The 21,808-nt window shown below is 39.3% G+C and overlaps 1 protein-coding gene across 5 annotated transcripts in view; it reads left to right on the forward strand.

Annotated features, from left to right (window-relative positions):
- OSBPL1A (oxysterol binding protein like 1A) overlaps positions 1-21,808 on the forward strand; it is a 212,848-nt gene that overhangs the window by 18,214 nt on the left and 172,826 nt on the right. For all 5 annotated transcript variants that reach the window (XM_090285702.1, XM_090285704.1, XM_090285705.1 and 2 more), the window contains 2 exons: positions 19,742-19,827; positions 20,769-20,843. In XM_090285702.1, the coding sequence (XP_090141828.1) occupies positions 19,742-19,827; positions 20,769-20,843 (161 nt within the window). The remainder of the gene's footprint in view (positions 1-19,741; positions 19,828-20,768; positions 20,844-21,808) is intronic.

Below are 21,808 nucleotides of genomic sequence, written 5' to 3' on the forward strand. Positions count from 1 at the left end.
GAGCCCCAGACCGAGCGCGTGAGCGTGAAAAGAGAGCTAAAATGTCCACAGCTGCTTATATATCCCTGACTGCGTCATCTGACGCAGTGGGCGTTGCAAACCGTTCCGACCATTCACAGACCCTTACGTAGGCTCTGTGTGCTTTCCATACCGTCCCCCGGTTCAAGACTCCTCCCATCTACCTGAGGCTTTGGATGCATTAAAGCCATTTTGCATAAAAAAGACACTAGCCACTGGCCTCAGGCATGTGGAGGCATTCTGAAAAGCTGCTTCCTTCTCCCCATCCCCCAGCTGCAAACTCTGGGGCTTTTTGGAACACCCCTGTTTCTGTAACAATAACAAGCATTTGGAATACAGTGCTGTTGTAGGCCCAGTCTAAAAGTTATTTAGCCCAATTTTAACCTTCCAAAGCTTTGAAAGTAAGATGTGCTTCCCAGTTCCTCTGGGATCGAAACTTCAGCTCCATTTTAAAGAGACTCTGTGTGTATTATTTTTTTACATTTCCCCTTTTGATTGAGATCTTTCCTTGAAACTAATCATCAGAACGCAACACTGATGATTGGTTATTAAAAGCATTGGTGGTCCCTTGTCACCAGGGAAGTTCTTTCTGGGTATGTCATGTCTCACCTAGGACTAAAAGTATATATATTTTTGAGCCTTAGGCTGCATTTGAGTAACAAGGATGCCAGAACACAGAAAAGCTTCACTGTCATGTTCCTTTAAAGGTATACATTTTCTATGGTCTCTTGGAGTTACTCATATCAGGTCTCCTAGGCCTTAGTGACTGTCTTACAATGCTGAGTGCCATTATCCTAGGGGTTTCTTTGTAACACTGAGCTATGCAAAATGAAGTTTTAGAATAGAAAAAATTCTTAAAATAACAAACAAAATGTTAAATCCTATTTTAAGAATCAATCAGAATCAGGAGGCAATACCTGAGGAGGGCAGCCAGCTGTAGACACCAAAGAGCCGTGAGGTGTTAGTGGCACTGTATTTAACCATTTGATTTGTACCTGGATTTTATCTAGTTCTGTGTCTACTTCACCAGAGATGTTTTTCCCAAGTACAGTAAGAGGTATTAACAACAGCGCAAACCCTACCTTGTTTAGCTAGGATATGCTCAGGAGCAATTCTATTACCTGACACAACTCATACAAGGGTATTTAAACATTTTTTCTGACTGGTTATTGCTTTGGTAGTAGCTCCCTCGATTTCCCTTAAGATTTTTGATAAGTTTCTAATTATGTATTCATTCATTGCAACACCTGCCCAAGGAAAAAGTATTCTTCGAAATCTGGAACCTTTGTTGGGGTGACATCACCAGGCATTTGATGATTTTGCTTGCAACCAGTTGCACATTTTGACCCATGAAGTAGGTTTAAAGCTGATGTTTTCAATGCTGAATTATCTTTCTAGGCAGAACTCAGGTGGGAAAGGAAACAATAGCTATTATAGTGAGTTGATGGCCTTTCATATTATCTGTGAGGTAGGAAGGAACTAAAGAAAGGAACAAAAGGAAAAATGAGGATGTAGATTATTCAGCCCGGCCGCAGGCTGTCCTAGGGCTTAGCTCACTACAACAGATGCTGTCTGCTTCACTTCCTAGTAATTTTTAACTTCAAATTTTCTGTTACTACACACCTGTTAGTTAAAAGTACGTGATATGGTCCTTTCCATCTTGTTGTAAAGAGTCCTTTCGGTGGTGTCTTTTCCAGTATACATCATGTCCTGGCTGTTAATTAAAGGTGTTTAATTTTTTTCATTTTCTTGAATTAATTGCATAGCAAAAGCAGAGGAATCTAAATGCACAGCTCGTCCCTGTAAGGTGCTGGGAACGCTGTAAACAGCATACCGGACAAGGTTTCCTAAGGAGGCTCCGTATGTTAATCTTTGTTCCTTGAAGCTGTCTGGTCATTCTGAGACTATGCATGTCTTTCTCAAACATGACGTTGTACTCAAGGCCTTGGTAATATAACCATTGTTTCCAACTGAGTTCTATTATAATGGCAAAAGATTCTTATTGAACTTATATGAATAATTATATGGCCATGAGAATAGGAATATTCACTGATTGTTTCCAAATTCTGAAAGGATCAGGTAGGGTGGAAAAGGTAAAATGCTTGAATCTTGCTTTCAAATGTAATTTATTGGACTTCCGGCCAAGATGGAGGCCTAGGCTGACATGCTCCATCTCCCTCCACAACTAAGAAGGAATACAACTACCGCAAAACCAGAAATAACCAGAAATTCCAAAAAATAAAGCTACATGGCAGTCCAACATATGAAGTTATAAAGAAGTGGTGCTCGTCTGGACGGGTAGGAGGGGCGAAGCTGGGGTGGAGAGACCAAGCTGTGCTGGCGGCAGCAGCTGTGGCGAAGGGTGGCAGAACTGCGATAAGCACAGACACCCATATTTAAGGGGAGGTGAGAAATGCCTGAGGAGCATCCCCAGCTGCAGACCAAATCCATCAGCTCATGATTCCAACGCCAGGGAAGGCAGACCTCCATTGCCTTGGACTGTGAGGCCTGGAGGGCATGGAGACAGAGGAAGAGGCTCCTGGTCTCTCACCAGAGAGTAAACAGCAAGAATCCATCTTGGACCCCTGCCCCCACACAAAGTGCCACAGTGGGTGGGAAGGGTCACCCGGTAGTGACGATTGCATGGGGCTCTGCCCTCTATAGCATAGGAGGTGTGACAGCCCTGCCCAGGAAGCAAAGATAAACACAAAACTGTCAGGATGGCACAGATCACGATAGAGATCCCGGTGACGAAACTGACCAGCCAGCAAATATCTAATCTAACGAAGCAGCAGATAGGAAATCTTTCTGAGGCACAGTTCAGAGCTTTGGTTATATGAATGCTAACAGATTTAATAGCAGATCTTAAACATGACAGGGAAGGAATGAAGGCCAGTCCTGTTGAAATGAATGAAAACACATACAAAACTAGTGGTGAGGGTAAGAAAACCAAGGATCAAATCAACAAATCGGAACATAGGGAAGGAACAAACAGTCAACCAATGCAGAAAGAGGTAACAAAAAGTGAAGAAAATGAGGAGGCTCAGAAACCTATGGGACAGCTATAAGCGGGCCAACATCCGAATCATAGGGTTGCCAGAAGGTGAAGAAGAAGAACTAGAAATGGAAAAATTATTTGAAAAAATAATGAAGCAGAACTTCCCTAACTTGGGGAAGGAAATAGACTTATATGTCCAGGAAGCACAGAGTTCCAAAAAACTGCACCCAGGGAGAACCACACCAAGACACATGATAATCAAAATGTCAAAAGTTAAGGATAGAGAGAGAATCTTAAAAGCAGCAAGAGAGAAGAAGAGAATAATGTACAAAGGGGTCCCAATAAGACTGTCAGCTGATGTCTCAAAAGAAACTCTGCAGGCAAGAAGGGACTGGCAAGAAATATTGAAAGTAATGAAAAGCAAAAACCTACAACCACGAATACTCTATCCAGTGAAGCTGTCATTCAGAATAGAAGGGCAGAGAAAGTGCTTCTAGGACAAAGGAAAACTGAAGGAGTTCATCAGATCCAAACCACTGTTATATGAAATGTTAAAGGGACTTATTTAGGAGAAAGAAGATCAAAACTATGAACATTAAAATGAAAACTGTATCACAACAATCAACAACAGAAGCTAGGGAATTGAAACAAAGGCAAACTAAGTAGGCATCGAGAATGGGAAAAGACTTATAGGTATGGGGAACATTTTGAGGGGAGGTCAGCTGCGAGGGTGAAGGGGGGAAAGGGAGGGAGATGATCCAGGAATTAAGAAGCATAGTAGGAGGGAGTGGAGTAGATAGAAAGATGTTGAGAAGAACTATATGCACAACCAATGGGCATAGACTAAGGGAAGGGGACAACTGGAGGGAGGAGGGGTCACCGGGTGGAGGGGAACAAAGGGAAAAGAAATTGGGACAACTTAACAGTATGATCAATAAAACATATTTTTTTAAAAGTATTAATTTGCTGTAGATCATAGCGTCGGAGACAAAAATTTCCTTATATCTGAAAACCAAAGATTAAAAAATGTAATATTTCAAATAAAAAGTCATAAAAATTATAACCACCCTTATCAGTTCATTTATTCCCCTGTTATGGATTTTTGTTGAACTTGATTTATCAGAAACCTGTGTTTTAGAGTAAGTATCAGAAGTCCTTTTTATGAATTTCCCTGAAAATGAAACATATTTGCAAAAAGTATGAGAGTAAGACAGGGACTCTCTGTAAATGACAGACTTAAAATGACATGGTTAAAGATCTGATTACAATGTAATTTCTCTGCAACACTATTTTAACATAGCTAGAATTACAAATTACAAAGAAAACAAAATATCAAGACATTTTAGATTTTCAGAAGTTTTAATAAAACTTTAGCCCTGACTGGTATAGCTCAGTGGCTTGAGCACTGGACTGTGAATCAAAATATCCCCGGTTTGATTCCTGGTTAGGGCACATGCCTGCGATGCGGGCCAGGTCGATAGTTAGGGGCATGTGACAGGCAACTGATTGATACATCTCTCACACATTCATGTTTCTTTCTCCCTTTCTTTCTCTCTCCCTTCCCATCTTGAAAAATAAAATTAAAAAAAAAATTTAGAACATTTTAATAATATATGCATACAAATACAATACAATTATTATTTCTTATTTGCCTACAGGGTTTCCCATGTAATTTTAGCATCTCAAATCGGCCTAATTAGTTTAATTTCCCTCTTTTATAAAGAGAGAGATAGAGATTCCTTGAAATGTTTCTGGGATCCTTCTTAAAAATCTTAGTTCTTTTCAGGTTAAGAAAAGACTATTTTTGGAATTTGTGGAAGCTTGTCAAACATATTTGAACTTTTAAAATCCTTGGTCAATAGGATCACAGGTCACTATGAAACAATACTTAGTTATCCATTTAATCATGGTGACAAAGACTAGGCAGGCAAATAAAGAAAGTTAAATAGTTGTAAGCAAAATTTAACTTAAAACTCAGCTTTCCTAAGCAATCAAAGGCCTCATCTTAAAGAGCACAGAAAATCACAAAATCTTTGTTTTCTCTTTATAATCTCTAATTTAGAGGATACAAATTGTACAGAAAAAGTTCGCCCTTTCAGCAGATGAAAGAACATTGTTTTATTTTTATATAAGTACACTGTTGATATCAAAGTTTATAATAAATTTGTCATTCTCATCCAGCTTGACCATACAGTTTCTTTTCTCAGGATTCCTTTTCACAAACCTTTTACAACTTCCATGCCTTATGCCTTCTTTTACTGAAAACGCATATTCAACTTCCCATGATTCAAAGTTGTTTTCCTTTTTGTTCCTACTCGTTTTAATTGCATATATTTAAAATTTTAACTCTAAACTTAGTAATTCTGAACACTGACATTAGTATTATTTTAGACTGGCAAGTTTATGCATTTTGTAATTTCCAGGAATGTGTTCCCCTTTTAGTAATACAGTCTTTCAATATGACATGAGATGTTTATTAATAAACCCACATTTATCTTTTAGTTCCTCTGCAATAAGTCAAAAGTAGGTAAACTTAGGCATATTTAGCAATTAATGTTTCAATATTTTATCTTATTTGGGAATGATCTAAATATTCAGCAAATTTCCATCATTTCATTTTTCTAGCATAAATTTAAATTTCAAGATACCAAAGATATTAGGAAGTTATTTTAAGTACATAGACGGTATCACATAATTATTGCTAAAAAGTTTCACTGAAAAATCTTTTATTCTATTTATGTCTATTTATTTCTTAACAACTCTTTAGATTTTTAAAATTTTAATGTACCAAATTATTTTTCTTGTTGACAGATTTGTATGCTTAGGTAGAATGAAGGTGTCAAACTTTATTCCGATAACTCTAAAGATACGTCTGTTTTAATTAAACCAACAAACTTAAATTAGCCCTAATACCAGGTATTTTTTCAGAACCTGAAGAATATTTGGGTTAGTTAATATTTAATTAGTGTAAGTGCTTAATTCCTTTAAGACAATTAAACAGAGCTCTTTATTTTTTTAATTTTAAGATTTTTTAATTATGATTCTATTTCAGGTGTACCAGTTTCTCACCCTTTGCCTCTCTCTGCCCATGTTTTCCTCTAGGACTTTTATGATATCATTACTTATGTTTAAATCTTTTATCCATTTCGAGTTTATTCTGGTGTATGGTGTAAGCCGATGGTCTAGTTTCATTTTTTTGCATGTACCAGTCCAGCTCTCCCAACACCATTTATTGAAGAGGCTATTTTTTCTCCATTGTATGCTTCTGTCCCCTTTGTCAAATATTATTTGACCATAGAGACATGGGCTTCTGGGTTCCCTATTCTGTTCCATTAATCTGTGTGTCTGTTCTTATGCCAGTATCAGACTATTTTAATTACAGTGGCCTTGTAGTATAGTTTGATATCAGGTATTGTGATCCCTCCTATTTTGTTCGTCTTTTTCAAGATTGCTGATGCTGTTTGGACTCTTTTTCAGTTCCATATAAATTTCTGAAGTACTCATTCTAGATCTGTGAAATATGTCATTGGCATTTTAATTGGAATTGCATTGAATCTATAGATTGCTTTAGGTAGTATGGCCATTTTAATGATGTTAATTCTTCCAGTCTGGGAACAGGGTATATACTTAACATTTATTTGTATCCTCCTTAATTTCATTCTTCAGTGTTCTATAGTTTTCTGAGTATAGGTCTTTTACCTCCCTTTTTAAATATTACTAGGTACTTTATTCTTCTTGTTGCTACAGTAAATGGGACTTTTTCCTAGTTTCTCTCATATTTAATTGTTGGTACAATAATGCCATTGATTTCTGAATATTGACTTTGTATCCCGCTATTTGGCTGACTTCACTTATTAGGTTGAGTAGTTTTTTGGTGGAGATTACGGTTTTCTATGTACACTCTCATGTTGTTTGTGAATGACAGTTTTACTTCCTCCTTTCCAATTTGGATACTATTTATTTCTTTTTTTGGCTCATTGCTGTGGCTGGAACTTCCAGTACTATGTTGAATAATAGTGGTGTAAGCCTTGTCTTGTTCCTGTTCTTAAGGGGAAAGCTTTTAGTTTTTGCGCAATGAGTATAATGTTGACTATAGGTTTCTTGTATATGGCCTTCATTATATTGAGGTATGCTCCCTCTATACCCAATTTGATGATTGTTTTTATATCATAAATGGGTGCTGGATTTTATCAAATGCTTTATCTGCACTGTTGATATTATCACGTGATTTTTGTCCATTTTGTTTAATATGGTGTATTATGTTTATTGATTTGAAAATATTGTATAATCCTTGGATTCCTGGGATGAATCTCACTTGATCATGGTGTATGATCTTTTTAATGTATTGCATAATCCAGATGCCCAATGTCTTGTTCAGGATTTTAGCATCTATGTTCATCAGAGGTATTGGCCTGTAGTTTTCTTTCTTTCCTGTGTCTTTACCTGGTTTTGGAATTAGGATAATACTGGCCTCGTAAAAAGAATTTCAGAGTCTTCCTTCTTGAGTTTTTTTGGAGTAGATTGAGAAAGATAGGAGTTAGTTCTTCTTGAAATGTTTGGTAAAATTCACCTATGAAGCTGTCTGGTCCAGGGCTTTTGTGTGTTGTGCGTTTTTTTTTTTTTATTACTGCTTCAATTTCAGTAGTTGTTATCAGTCTATTCAGGCTTTCTGCTTCTTCTTGATTCAGTTTTGGAAGACTGTATATTCCTAGGAATTTATTTATTTTTCCCAGGCTGTCCAGTTTCTTAGCATATAGTTGTTCATAGTAATTTCTTACAGTCCTTTGTATTTCTTTGTATTGGTTGTAACTTTTCTTTAATTTCTGATTTTATTTATTTGGGTCCTCTCTCATTTTTTCTTGATAAGTCTTGGTCAATGGTTTGTCAATTTTGTTTATCTTTTCAAAGAACCAGCTCCTGGATTTATCGATCCTTTGAATTTTTTTTTCTTTTAGTCTCCATGTCATTTAATTCTCCTTTGATCTTATTTTCTTTCTTCTACTTGTTCTTGGCTTTGTTTGTTGTTGTTCCTCTAGTTCTTGTAGATGTAGGGTTAGGTTGTTTATTTGAGATTTTTCTATCTTCTTTAGGTAGGCCTATATTGCTATGAACTTCCCTCTCAGGACTGCCTTCGCTGTGTCCCATGGATGTTGGGCTGTTGTGTGTTCACATTTGTTTGTTTCCAGATACTTTTTGATTTCTTCCTTGATCTCATTGTTAACCCATTCATTATTTAGTAATCTGTTATTCTGCCTCTATGTATTTGAATGTTTTTGAGATTTTTTTTTCCCCTTGCGGGTGGTTTCTATGATAGTTTCAAGCCATTGTGATCCAAGAAGATGCTTGATATGATTTCAATTCTCTTGACTTCATTGAGGCTTGTTTTGTGTCCTATCATGTGGCCTGTTTTTGAAAATGTTCCATGTGTGTTTGAAAAGAATATATATTTTGCTTCTCTGGAATGAAAGGTTCTGTATACATCAATTAAGTCCATTTGATCTAGAGTGTTGTTCAGTGCCACAATATACTTGTCAATTCTTCGTTTGGAAGATCTATCCATTGTTGACAGTGGGGTGTTAAAATCCCCTATGATGACTGTGTTTCTGTCAATATCTTTCTTGAAGTCCTCCAAGATTTTCCTTATACATTTAAGTGCTCCTATGTTGGGTACATACATGTTTACATGGGTTATATCCTCTTGATGGATTACTCCCTTAAGTATTATGTAGTGACCTTCTTTGTCTCTTTTTCTGGCCTTTGTTTTGAAGTCTATTTTATCTGATATATATATTACTACCCCTGCTTTTTTTCATGTCCATTCGCATGGGATATTTTTTCCATCCCTTCACTTTCAGCCTGTGTAGGTCTTTTGTTCTGAAATGGGCCTCTTATAGACAGCATATATGCAGGTTTTCTTATCCATTCAGCTACCTTATGTCTTTTGATAGGAGCATTAATCAATTTACACTTAAGGTTATTATTGATAGGTACTTATTCATTGCCATTTATTCCATACCTGTGTGCCTCTCTCTATTTCTTCTTCTTACAGCAGTCCCTTTAGAATCTCTTTTTTTTTTCAGATTTAATGTGTTTTATTGATTAAAATATTACATTTGTGCCAATTTCCCTTCCCTCTGCTCCCCTCCACCCGGTGGCCCCCCTCCCTCCAGTTGTCCCCCCCTTTTAGATTATGTCCATTAGTTGTGCATACAGTTCCTCCCAACCTCTCTCCGTCTATTCCATTCCCTCCTACCATGATCCCCAATTCCTATATCATCTCCCTCCCTCTCCCCACTCCCCCTCCCTGTTGACCTCCCCCCAATATGCTTCCCGTACCCACAGTTCCTTTTCCACTCTCGTTGCCTGTTTAGTTTGCCTTTGTTTCATCTCCCTAGCTTCTGTTTTTTAAACCAGTCACTTTAACATCTCATATAACAGTGGTTTGGATCTAATGAACTCTTTCAGTTTTATTTTGTCCTAGAAACACTTTCTCTGTCCTTCTATTCTGAATGACAATTTCGCTGGATAGAGTATTCATGGTTGTAGGTTTTGGATTTTCATTACTTTGAATATTTCTTGCCAGTCCCTTCTTGCCTGTAGGGTCTCCCTTGAGAAGTCAGCTGATAGTCTAATTGGGACCCCTTTGTACATAATTCTTTTCTTCTCTCTTGCTGCTTTTAAGATTCTCTCTTTATCTTTAATTTTTGACATTTTGATTATAATGTGTCTTGGAGTGGTTCTCCCTGGGTCCAGTTTTTTTGGAATTCTCTGTGCTTCCTGGACCTGCAAGTCTATTCCCTTCCCCAAGTCTGGGAAGTTCTCCTTTATTATATTTTCACTCAATTTTTCAAGTTCTAGTTCATCTTCCTCACTCTCTGGCAAACCAATGATTCTTATGTTGGGCTTTTTATAGCTGTCCCAGAGGTTTCTGATCCTCTCATTGTTGCTTCCCATTTCCTCTCTCTGCATTGGTTGACTGCTTGTTCCTTCTCCATATTCCAGTTTGTTGAAATGAACTCTGGATTTTTTTTCCTCACCATCTATCTCGTATGCGGTTTTGTTCCTTTCGTTATGAATGTTTTTCGCTTCTTTCTTATCTTTTTCCTGCTCTTTTGTGAATTCTGTAAGCCACCTGATAACAATGGCCCTGAACTGAGCCTCTGACAGGTTTCTTATCTGTTCATCTGTCAGGTTCTCTATCTGTTGCCTGGTGAGCTGTGCCACCGGGATTTCTATAGTTGTCTGCCTCATTTTGACAGATGCGTTTTGTTTTCTTGGGCCGGCTGTAGGGGGCAGTGTCTGTGTACGCGTCACACTTCAGCGACCGGCGCCTGTCTGCGACCTATTTCGCAGCCCTGTGGTGCTTTCTTTGGCGGCGGGGGTCCAAGATGGATTCACACAGTTATTCAGCTAGGAGACTGGGACCCGTCCTCCCGCCCCCCTGGGCCTCACTGTTCAAGGCGATGCGGTGGCTGCTTTCCCCAGCGCTGGGGTCGCGCACTGCCAGGGGCTTGACTGCAGCCGGGATTTTTCGCCGCCCCGCCTCTGTCCCAGGTGCAACCGCAAACAGCGCTGCCCTCTTTAACTCTTACCTGCCCAAATGGCACCGCTGGTTTATAACTTCATATGTTGGGCTTCCGTGTAGTTTTATTTTCTGGAATTTCTAGTTGTCCTTTGTTTTGAAGTAGTTGTATTCCTCTCTAGTTGTAGAGGGAGACCTAGCGTGTCCGTCTAAGCCTCCATCTTGGCCGGAAGTCTAAAATCTCTTGCAGTGCTTATTTGGTGTAGATGTACTCTTTCAGCCTTCTTTTGTCTGGAAAGCTCTTTGTGTCACCTTCCATTTTAAATGAGAGCCTTGCTGTTTAGTGTAGTCTTATTGTATGTCTGTGCTTTTCATTACTTGGATTATCCCATGCCAGTCTTTTCTGGATTGTAGTGTTTCTGTTGAAAAAATCAGCCGATAGTCTTATAGAGTTCTTTTGTATATTACTATTTCTCCCTTGCTGCTTCTAAGAGTCTCTCTTTGTCTTTAAATTTTGCCATTTTAATTATGATGTGTCCTGGAGTGGGCCTCTTTTGGTTCATCTTTATTGGGACCCTCCATGCTTCCTGAACTTACTTGACTTTTTCCCTCACCAAGTTAGTGAAGTTTTCTGTCATCCTTTTTTTCAAACAGGTTTTCTATTGCTTGCTTCTTTTCTTTTCCTTCTAATAGTCCTGTGATGCGAATGTAATGTTTCATGTTGTCCTGAAGCTCCCTTAAACTATTCTCATTCTTTTTGTGTCTTTTTTCATTTTGTTGCTCTGACTTGGTTTTTTCTGTTTCTTTTTTTTTTTTTTTTTTTTTTACCTCATCTTCCAGCTTTCTGATTCGGTCCTCTGCTTCATCTAGTCTGCTTATGATTCCTTCTAGTATATTATTCTTTTCAGATGCTGTAATTTTTCTATCGTCCTGGTTTTTATTCACAGTTTCTATGTCCTTTTTCATGCTGCTGTAGTTCCCACTAATTTCCCTGGAGCTCCCATAAAGTTCCTTTTAGTTGTTACCTTATTCCTTGAGCATCCTTATAACCATTATTATGAATTCTATGTCTGAATTCTATGTCTGATAGATTGCTTCCCTCCATTTCATTTAGCTCCTTTTCTGGGGATTCCTTCTTCACTTTAGATTCGGGGTTCTTTGTCTCCCCATTTTAGGTTAATTTTTTTGTTTCTGTGCCTCAGATTGCTCTGCTTTGACTGCCTGTCTTCGTGGGTTAGCCTTCTGTGGTAGTTCTGTGTGACTCAGTGGTGTAGTGTCTTTGATCTCCTTATACGGATGACCTTTATTCAATTTATGTGGGTGCTCTTGTTGTATTTGAGCTTTGATTATTGATGGCTCATTCCTTGGTAGGTTCTCCCCTTCAACTGGCTGACTGGGAGTCACAACCCCTGCCATGTCTTGTATGCGACTGTTGTGAAGCATCTTCTCTACTCCTTGGCTCAAAACTTCATATCAGCTAAGATTCCATTGATTGTTCAGGTTTTTTGTTGGGAGATCAGCCGAGAATCTGACTTGGGTACTAGAGCAAGTGGATTCTGCTTCTGGCTACTTGGCTGCCATCTTCTTCTCTAAAGAGAGCTCTTTAAAAACCAATTTTATTTATATCTTCCTATCTCCAAGAGGTAGATATATATTCACACATATAGACAGATGCAACCAGAGACACGATAGTTTTGGTTTTAAAATTTCACCTGTGAGACAGGTACACCAAGGCAAAAATCCACTTATTTATAACAGTTGAAATTTTTTTTGTTTTGTTTAAATGGCTAAGGCTTTTCCTAGTTTTAGAAAAGACTTTTAAGATGTGTATTTCTTTGACAAACAATTTGGAGGGAGATTGTGTGTGTGTATGTATGTGTATGTGTGTAAACTGCTTACGTAAGGAAACCTTTTCAGCCACTTGTGCTCTTTAAAAGGTTCTCCTTTCCCATATTTACCCCTTAGGTTTGTTTAATCTCAGATATCTGTGGACTCTTTACATTCCTGATTATCCACAGGAAGGCCTGAGGAGTTACTGAGAAAGCTTTTAAAAATTTTTTATCAGGCTTTTAGATTCTGTCAAATCTCTGATCATAATAACTAAATTCTTCAAAATATCTTGCCAGGTTTGAGGCAGGGCAAACAGTAAGACATTTTAAAGCATCTGTTCATATGGCTGAGTCTTTTCAAATCCCTTTAGATTTTTCTTTTTTTTTTGTCTTTTGGAAGTTTCTGCATATCAATCAAAGAATGTATTCCATTGATTCTAAGAAGTTTGAAATCCTTTCTTTTAAAGGGGGAATAGGCTTGAGGTGGACTTTAAAGAAAGCTTCCTCTGAATGGCTAAATTATTTTGACTAAACTGGTCCATTTCCTTAAAAAGGCACAAGAAGAAGAACCAAAATGTTTGTATATACAGTAACTTGAATTCCCAAAGGAGGAACTTTTAATGGGTGAAGTTCTCATGTTAAAGAAAGATTCCCTTGAGAGTTCTCATGGCTGAACAAAAAGACAAAAAATGATATTAATCTAAATCCCCAGATAGTTGGGCTGTCAAATGCCCATTGACACATGCACTTTTGAATGGCAGTGATCAAAAAGCCAACACTCTCAAGATGTGAGAAAAACTTCAGTATTTTAATACATGCACATTAATGGCTTTAGTTAATCCTGAGCCAAACTAATGCCTAAGGGGATGTGCCATCTAACCTGTTCCTTGACCAACTTATCCATGACCACCTTCTTTTTTTAAGGTGGTAAATGTCTTAATGCCTTTTAAATGCTTGGCCTCTGTCCACCAATTTGCAGCATGGTCTTCCAAGATTCTTTTCACAATAGCTTTTACTGCACGTGCATGTAACCCACAGTTAAGTTTGTTTAAGTGATGCCTGTCTGGTGATATCTGTGAAATGTCAGTTTGTGGGGGCCAGCCCGGAGAACAGGTTTATAGGATTTATGCTTGTGTCTTTCCCTATGAGATTCCTTTCTTATGATAACAATACAGTATTCCCTCACTTATGGTGGGTATTACGTTCTAGACCACCCCCTCCCCCGCGACAGATGAAAATCCGCGAAGTAGGAACCTTACATTTATTTTAGTATTTATATATATTTTAAGGCTTTATAAACCATTCCCACACACTTATAAACCATTCCTAGTCCCTTATTAACCTTTCCCACTCTCTTATTAACCTTTTCCACATTTTCATAAACACTATGTTCTTAAACATATTCTACACTCTTAAACCTATGTGACTTTAACAACATACGTATACAGTACTGCAAAATCCCATGATATAGTGAAAAATCTGCGATAAGTAATTAAATATATTTTTAAAAATCCCACAATACAGTGAGGCCGTGATAAGTGAACCGCGATATAGAGAGGGACTGCTGTACAACAGACACTGAGAAGGAAAGGAGAACAGCATTCCAAAGGTTTGAAGGGTAAGATGTGCGAGGCATTTCCTCTGGGATGGCAGCTTCCACTCCATTTTAAGATGGCTCTGTTTATATTACTTCCACACAATCAACATAGAATGTTACTGGTTGGAAGATATCCACTGATGTCAAGTCAAAAGTGAGAAGGGGAAGCACTTGAGCAGTTGAAGCATTAAGGTCGTCATTTCTGAGGACTTCCGGCCAAGATGGAGGCTTAGACGGACTCGCTCGGTCTCCCTCTACAACTAGAGAGGAATACAACTACTTCAAAACAAAAGATAACTAGAAATTCCAGAAAATAAAACTGCACGGAAGCCCAACGTACAAAGTTATAAACCAGCGGCGCTCTTTGGGCAGGTAAGAGCGAAAGGGGGTGGTGCTGTTTGCGGTAGCACCAGGGACAGCGGCAGGGAGAGCAATCCCAGCTGCAGTTGAACCCCAGCAGCTCCCGACCCCAACGCTGGGAAAGCAGCCACCACATCACCGAACGGCGAGGCCCAGAGGGTGGGAGGATGGATCCCGGTCTCCTAGCAGAATAACTGCAGGAATCCATCTTGGACCCCCGCCCCCACACAAAGCGCCACAGCGCTGCGAAATAGGTTGCGGATCACCACTGGTCACTGGGCAGTGACGACAAAGCGCCACAGCGTGGCAAAAAAGGTTGCCGGTCTGCCGCCGGTTACCGGGTAGTGACCACAAAGGGCCGCAGCACAGCGAAAAAGGTTGCGGATCGCCGCCGGTCACTGGGCAGTGACGACAAAGCGCCACAGTGCAGCGAAAAAGGTTGCGGATTGCCGCCGGTTGCTGGGTTGTGACGAGTACACAGGCACTGCCCCCTATAGCCGGCCCAAGAAAACAAAACGCATCTGTCAAAATGAGGCAGACAACTATAGAAATCCCGGTGGTGCAGCTCACCAGGCAACAGATGAAGAACCTGACAGATGAGCAAATAAGAAACCTGTCAGAGGCTCAGTTCAGGGCCATTGTTATCAGGTGGCTTACAGAATTAACAAAAGATCTGGAAAAAGATGAGAAAGAATCGAAAAACACTCATACTGAAAGGAACAAAACCACATACGAGACAGATGGTGAGGAAATAAAATCCAGAGTTCAAATCAACAAACCAGAACATAGAGAAGGAATAAGCAGTCAACCAGTGCAGAGAGAAAAAACGGGAAGCAAGGAAAATGATGAAAGGATCAGAAACCTCTGGGACAGCTATAAAAGACCAAACATAAGAATAATTGGTTTGCCAGAGGGCGAAGAAGAAGAACTAGAAATTGAAAAATTAAGTGAAAATATAATAAAGCAGAACTTCCCAAACTTGGGGAAGGAAATAGACTTACAGGTCCAGGAAGCACAGAGAATTCCAAAAAAACTGGACCCAGGGAGAACCACTCCAAGACACATTATAATCAAAATGTCAAAAGTTAAAGATAAAGAGAAAATCTTAAAAGCAGCAAGAGAGAAGAAAAGATCATGTACAAAGGGGTCCCAATTAGACTATCAGCTGACTTCTCAAGGGAGACACTGCAGGCAAGAAGGGACTGGCAAGAAATATTCAAAGTAATGAAAATCCAAAACCTACAACCACGAATACTTTATCCAGCGAAGCTGTCATTCAGAATAGAAGGGCAGAGAAAGTGTTTACAGGACAAAATAAAACTGAAAGAGTTCATTAGATCCAAACCACTGTTATATGAGATGTTAAAAGGACTGGTTTAGAAAAAGGAGGATCAAAACTATGAAATCTAAAATGAAAACTGCATCACCAGAAACAACAACAGAAGCTAGGGAATTGAAGCAAAGGCAAACTAAATAGGCAATGAGAGTGGAAAAAGAACTATAGATATGGGAAACATATTGGGGGGGAAGTCAGCAGGGAAGGGGAAGGGGGAAAGGGAGGGAGATGGTATAGGAATTAAGAAACATCGTAGGAGGGAATGGAATAGACAGAGAGAGGTTGAGAAGAACTATATGTACAACCAATGGACATGGACTAAAAGGGGGGGACAAGTGGAGGGAGGGGGGCCACCGGGTGGAGGGGAGCAGAGGGAAGGGAAATTGGAACAAATTGGAACAAATGTAACACTGTAATCAATAAAACACATTAAAAAAAAAATGTTGTCATTTCTTGGTGGATCTAATTAGTTAGCTTTGCTTGTAGGTGTTACCCTGGCTGGTTTGGCTCAGTGGATTGAGCGTCGGCCTGCGAGCTAAGTGTCGCTGGTTCGATCTTCCAGTCAGGGCACATCAGAGAAGGAAAACTCTGATTCCAAAAAACCTCCTCTGCCTTGCGGCATACCTCTTCAGGGGAAAGGCTAAGGGAGTAAACCCCGACAGAAAATCCGGAGCCGGAGTCCCTAAGGCGGTTTGACGTTGTAGTCAACACCGGCAACTCCTGCGGCGCACTTGAAGCCAAGCTGTATTGACTCCGTCTTTCCCTTGGACCCTTCAGCTGCGAAGAGAGGGGGGGTCTGCTGCATGGGCAACAGCAGACCCTCCATATCACCCTGCCCAGGCTCTGTAGCTTAAGCTTCACTGGAGAGGACACTCCAGCGTTATCGCAAGATGTCGATTCAACACGGGAGGAGACAGATACCGTGTCACTCCCGAGTCGGACTGCACAACCATTCTCGGCAGTGCAGATAGACTCTTAAGAAGCTACACCATCGTCTCTCGAGACGGACGGCTGCCAAACAAAAACAAACAAACAAAAACCAGAGAAAGGGGAGCTTCCAGAGAACACTGAGAAGAAGTGCCGAGGCAGTGAGAGAAACCCCAGAGAATGCAGGGCTGTGGGTGCCAGAGAGGTTTGCGGCCGAGTTATCCAATCTTGAATATTGTCACAATACAGTGGCAGCTGGAAAGTGCCCCGGGATTTGGTGACAGCATTTATTGGTAAAAATTGAGGACAGTTCTACTGATGTGGCGGGAGGTGAACCGGGTGGCAGCTGACTGGAAGGAAGGAGGTGGGAAGTGTAAGTGAAGACTGGGAGTGGGATGGGAGAGTGAGGAGGGCAGTAGCTGGTAGAGAGCGCAGGATCTGAGAGGGGTTTGTGGCTTTTGCTGGTTGAACTGAACAGATAAGAGTGCCTACTTGTTCCTTTCTGTTTGCAATTGAAGAGAGAGAGGTTGAAGATAAAAGGAGAAAAAGGAGTGCCTGAACAGCAGGAAGGGTGGGGTCCAGGAAACAGGGAGAGTGACTAGTCTTAGACATCCGGAGGAAAGGACCGAAGAATGCCCGACTTAGGAAAGGGGCACCAGAATCTGGGTCTTGCTAGTACAGTACAGCGGTCGATTTGGTGCCCGGGGAGTTCTGTGAAAGCTGCTGCTTATGTGAAGCTAAGAGATGAGATCATTTGTTGAGGGGGAAGTGTTTGGGCTGGAGGCTTGAGGAGAATAGTAAAGGACTGAAATATCTCTTGTGGGATATAGGAGAGACACCTGAATAGGGCATTATAAAAAGAATTGCCAAGCACTGTTGAAGGTACGAGATCCTGAATTTTTGGTGCCACACTCCGCAGGGTTCTGTTATTATTATTATTTTTTTTTTGCCACTGTTTAGCAACCCAGGTGTGGTTATAGAAAAATTGAACTAGTGTATTTATCAGGCATTGGGGTTTTTCTGGGTTGCTGTGACAAAGACAGTGAAGCAATGATATTGCAGATACTGGCAAAGAAATGCTAATATGAGGGATCAAGAAATATGTGCTGGTTTATTGAAGGAGGTGAAGATGTGGGTATTTACATACCTGAAAAGTAGTTGAGAACTGAAAGGCTGATGAAGTTGAGGAACCAAGTCTGGGAATATACCTGTGTGACAAGCTGGAAAGTGGGAAGTTTGGGGAAAAGTAGGCTTTCTGTTCATGAGTTCAGAGATGGTAATGACACCCAGGTTCTGGGACTGGGTACCCAACAGTGAATAGAGCAAAGTTTGTGGGAAGTGACGGAGGCTGAAAAATAGACACCAGGGAACTGAATAGTAGTAGACACCCCTAGGATGGCGGCAGGATTTGCCAGGGGAGTTGGGGAGAAAGACTATGTTGCTCGGTTAGTTGCTGAGGGTTAAACCACTGGGAGTCTGCTAGATGGCAGCAGAGAAGGCGTTCGAGGGAGGTATAGCCAGGGCTTGTTGGCAGAAGTTATAAAGGAGTTGTAATGTGAGTGAAGTCACTGACCAAAGGCAGCGTTGTGTTTGATGGGAGGTTCACGTGACTTCCATTCTGTGAAGACCAGTGCTTGTGCAAATGGGAGAAGGATCTACCTGAGGAGTAAAGGAGAATCACTGTCAGTACAAGCTAGGTTTCAGTTAAAATCAGAAGTTAAAAGCAATGTTCCATGAAATAGACTGAGGCTCCTGGATTTATTTTCTCTGGTTCCAGAGGGCACATATTTAAGAGACAACAGTTGTGCGAATTCGGGTAAAAGGCAAACTATCACAGGGGCAGTTGTTAGAGGCCTGTTTTGGGTCCACTGAGGTTGGTGGCTGAGGTTGGCTCAAATCCAAGAATGAGGGCAGGCATTAAAGCTCCAACTCCTTTTGAGGAGTGCCCCCTGAGACTTTCATAGAGCCTCCAGGTTGGTGGACCTTGGGCATTTGATGGGCTCTATTCTCTCAAGTTTGATTTGGGATTCTGGTTAGCCTTTGGAGCTATCTTGAACTCAAAGCTATAGTGCCCCTCCACCCCATTCTTTTTTTATTTTTTCCCTAAATTGAATTAGTTTTAGTTTTTGTAACATTCGATTGTTTTATACTTTTCTCAGCTCTGCTACTAGGATCTCATGTTTCATTGCCTTTGACTTTGGTTCTTGTTATCTAGTTGGACTCTGGTAACCCAGTATCCTCATTACCTGAGATTTTATCTGAAGTCAAGACTCCATTTTTAGTCACTGTTTTCAGAGCTAACAGCTTTCCAAATGCTGCCCAAAAAATTCTTCATAAGTTTAACACTCTCATGTTACAGGTTTCCAAAGAGAGGTTCTTTTCATGAAAATACTGTGCCAAGAACACTACATCTTGCTAGGTGACAGCAAGATGGTTAGAGACTCAGAACCTTAGAGTCAACAGCCACTTGCGATCATCTGCTTTTACAGTAACCCTTCACGTTGTCTTCCACCCTTTTAGAAATGAGGACATTGACTTAGGAAAGGGGCACCAGAATCTGGGTCTTGCAAGTTCTAATCAATTACATTCATTACCTTTTTACTCAGTCATGTCTCTTGTCTGTCACTCATCAGCAGTGCAGTGCGAAAGAGAGCCATTGTCCAATATATTGAAGTAGACTGTTACAGAGAAGTTAATTTTATTGTAAAGTTACCTAAATTACAGTATTCCCTCACTTATTGAGGGTATTACGTTCTAGATCCCCCCACCCCGCGATAGGTGAAAATCCGCGAAGTAGGAACCTTACATTTATTTTAGTGTTTATATATATTTTAAGGCTTTATAAACCCTTCCCACATACTTATAAACCGTTCCCAGTCCCTTATTAACCTTTCCCATTCCCTTATTAACCTTTCCACACTTTTATAAACACTGCTTATGTTCTTAAACATATTCTACACTCTTAAACCTATGTAACTTTAACAACATACGTGTACAGTACCACAAAATCCCATGATACAGTGGAAAATCCACGATAAATAATTAGATATAATATTTTTAAAAATTGCGGGATATAGCGAGGCCATGATAAGTGAACTGTGATATAGAGAGGGACTACTGTATATCTAAAAATACTTTTTTTTTCTATTTTCAGGAAGAAGTAAATCTAATTTGGGCTGGGCACCTCTTCATCTGGCATGCTATTTTGGACATAGAGAAGTGGTTCAGGATCTCTTAAAGGTATATTTATAAGTTTAATTTTTAAGTGAACATAATATTGTTATGGAAATTACAGAGATATTAGGGTAGTCAACTAAGCCATAATGGGTTTTTTTTAAAGTAATAGTTCACCACTGAAGACACTAATTGTCTTTTTTTTACTAAATACATGGGTTAGGTTAACTTGATTAATTAAAATTATAATTTTTAGTTATTTGATTTGTACAGTATTGGCTTATTTTTTAATTAAGAAAATTATTATTGTTATTCTATTACAGTTGTCCCAGTTTTTCCCCCTTTGCCCTCCTCTGCCTAGCCCACCCCCTGCTCCCACAGTCAATCCCCACACTGTGATTTTTACAGTATTGGCTTTTTAACATTGCAAAACTGGACATGTGAATTATTGAACATATTGTGTATTTACAGTTCTTTTATCATAACGGTTACAAAAATAACTGAAACACATCCTAAGTAATTAAAAAATAATTACAGAATTTCTTAATGAGTACCATATAATTTAAGGCTTCATATTTCTCAATTCTTTGATTCATAATTTTTCACAGATTGATATTTCTGAAATTGGGTTGCCTCTTAAAATTGATGTGTACCTTTAAATGATGCCATTTTTTTCCTGAAAAGTTATTAATTTGGTGGCAAAAATATGGTATTTCACTCAGAGATGGTTTGCCTTTTTTAAAACATGATTATTTCTAAAGTTGCATGAAAGTGTATAGATTTTTAAAGAGAAGTAGATTTTTATTTTTTCTACCTATCAGGTAGATTTTTACCTTTCAGGAAGTTTATTATTTACTTTTATTATAAATGAGTTTATTTTTACTAGTGACAACCAATCAACATTAACAATGACAAGTGTTTTTGAAATATTTAACATTTTAAAGAAATTATTTTCCATATTTTTGTATTAATATGTGAAGGATGCTTACAGTTTTCATATTTACTAGGCTGGTGCAGCAGTGAATGTATTAAATGACATGGGAGACACACCGCTTCATCGAGCTGCTTTCACAGGACGAAAGGTGAAACATCCTGTGTTCTGTATTCAGTATTTGCAAGTGAAATGTTTGGAAGAACAGTCACAAGTGTTCTCTCTTTTATAACTGCATGAATTGCAACTGGGAAAAGGCACAAAAATGTATAAACCAGCACTCTGGGTCAAAAGGCCAGAGCTCTTAGAATCGTACAGTTAGGTCAGGTATGAAGGTCATGGAGACTTCCACGCCAGCATCCCTGCTAGGAGCTCATTCAGTCTCTGCTTGTGTACTGCAGGGCTGGGAAACCCCTAATTGTTCCTTTGTAAAAAAAATACCACTTCTTAGAGAAATAATTTATATTGCATAAAACTCCCCTGCTCTAGTATACATTTCAGTGATTTTTAGTACATTTACACATTTGTGCAACCATCACAACAGCCCACTTTTAGAAATTTCCATCTCCTCCTAAAAGTTTCCTCATGCCTGTTAGCATTCATTCCCTGCATCTAGTCCAGGCTTCAGGCTACCAGTGATTTGCTGTCTCTAGATATTTGCTACTTCTAGAAATTTCGTATAAATGGAATCATGCAAACTTGTATCTGGCTTCTTTTTAGCATAATATTGTTGAAGTTTATCCATGCTGTAACACATATCAGTAATTAGTTCCTCTTATGACCGTGAATATACCACGTTTTAAAAACCTAGTCACTGTTTATTGGAAAGGCTCTGCCCTGTGGATTGCCTTGGCACCTTTGTTGAAATGAATTGACCATAAATTCATTTTATTTTTAGACTTTTATTCTCTGTCTGCCTGTCCTTACACCAGTATCACACTATCTTTATTACAGTAGCATTATAATTAAGTTTTGATATTGAGTAGTAGAAATCCTCCAACTATGATCTTCTTTTAAAAAATTATTTTGGCTATTCTCAGTCAAAAGTTTGTATGTCCACATAAATTTTATGATCATCTTGTCAATTTCTCTCAAGACACCTATTAGAATTTTGAT

Source organism: Furipterus horrens, unplaced genomic scaffold, assembly GCF_987537825.1.
Source record: "Furipterus horrens unplaced genomic scaffold, mFurHor1.1.pri manual_scaffold_8, whole genome shotgun sequence".
Classification (NCBI taxonomy): domain Eukaryota; kingdom Metazoa; phylum Chordata; class Mammalia; order Chiroptera; family Furipteridae; genus Furipterus; species Furipterus horrens.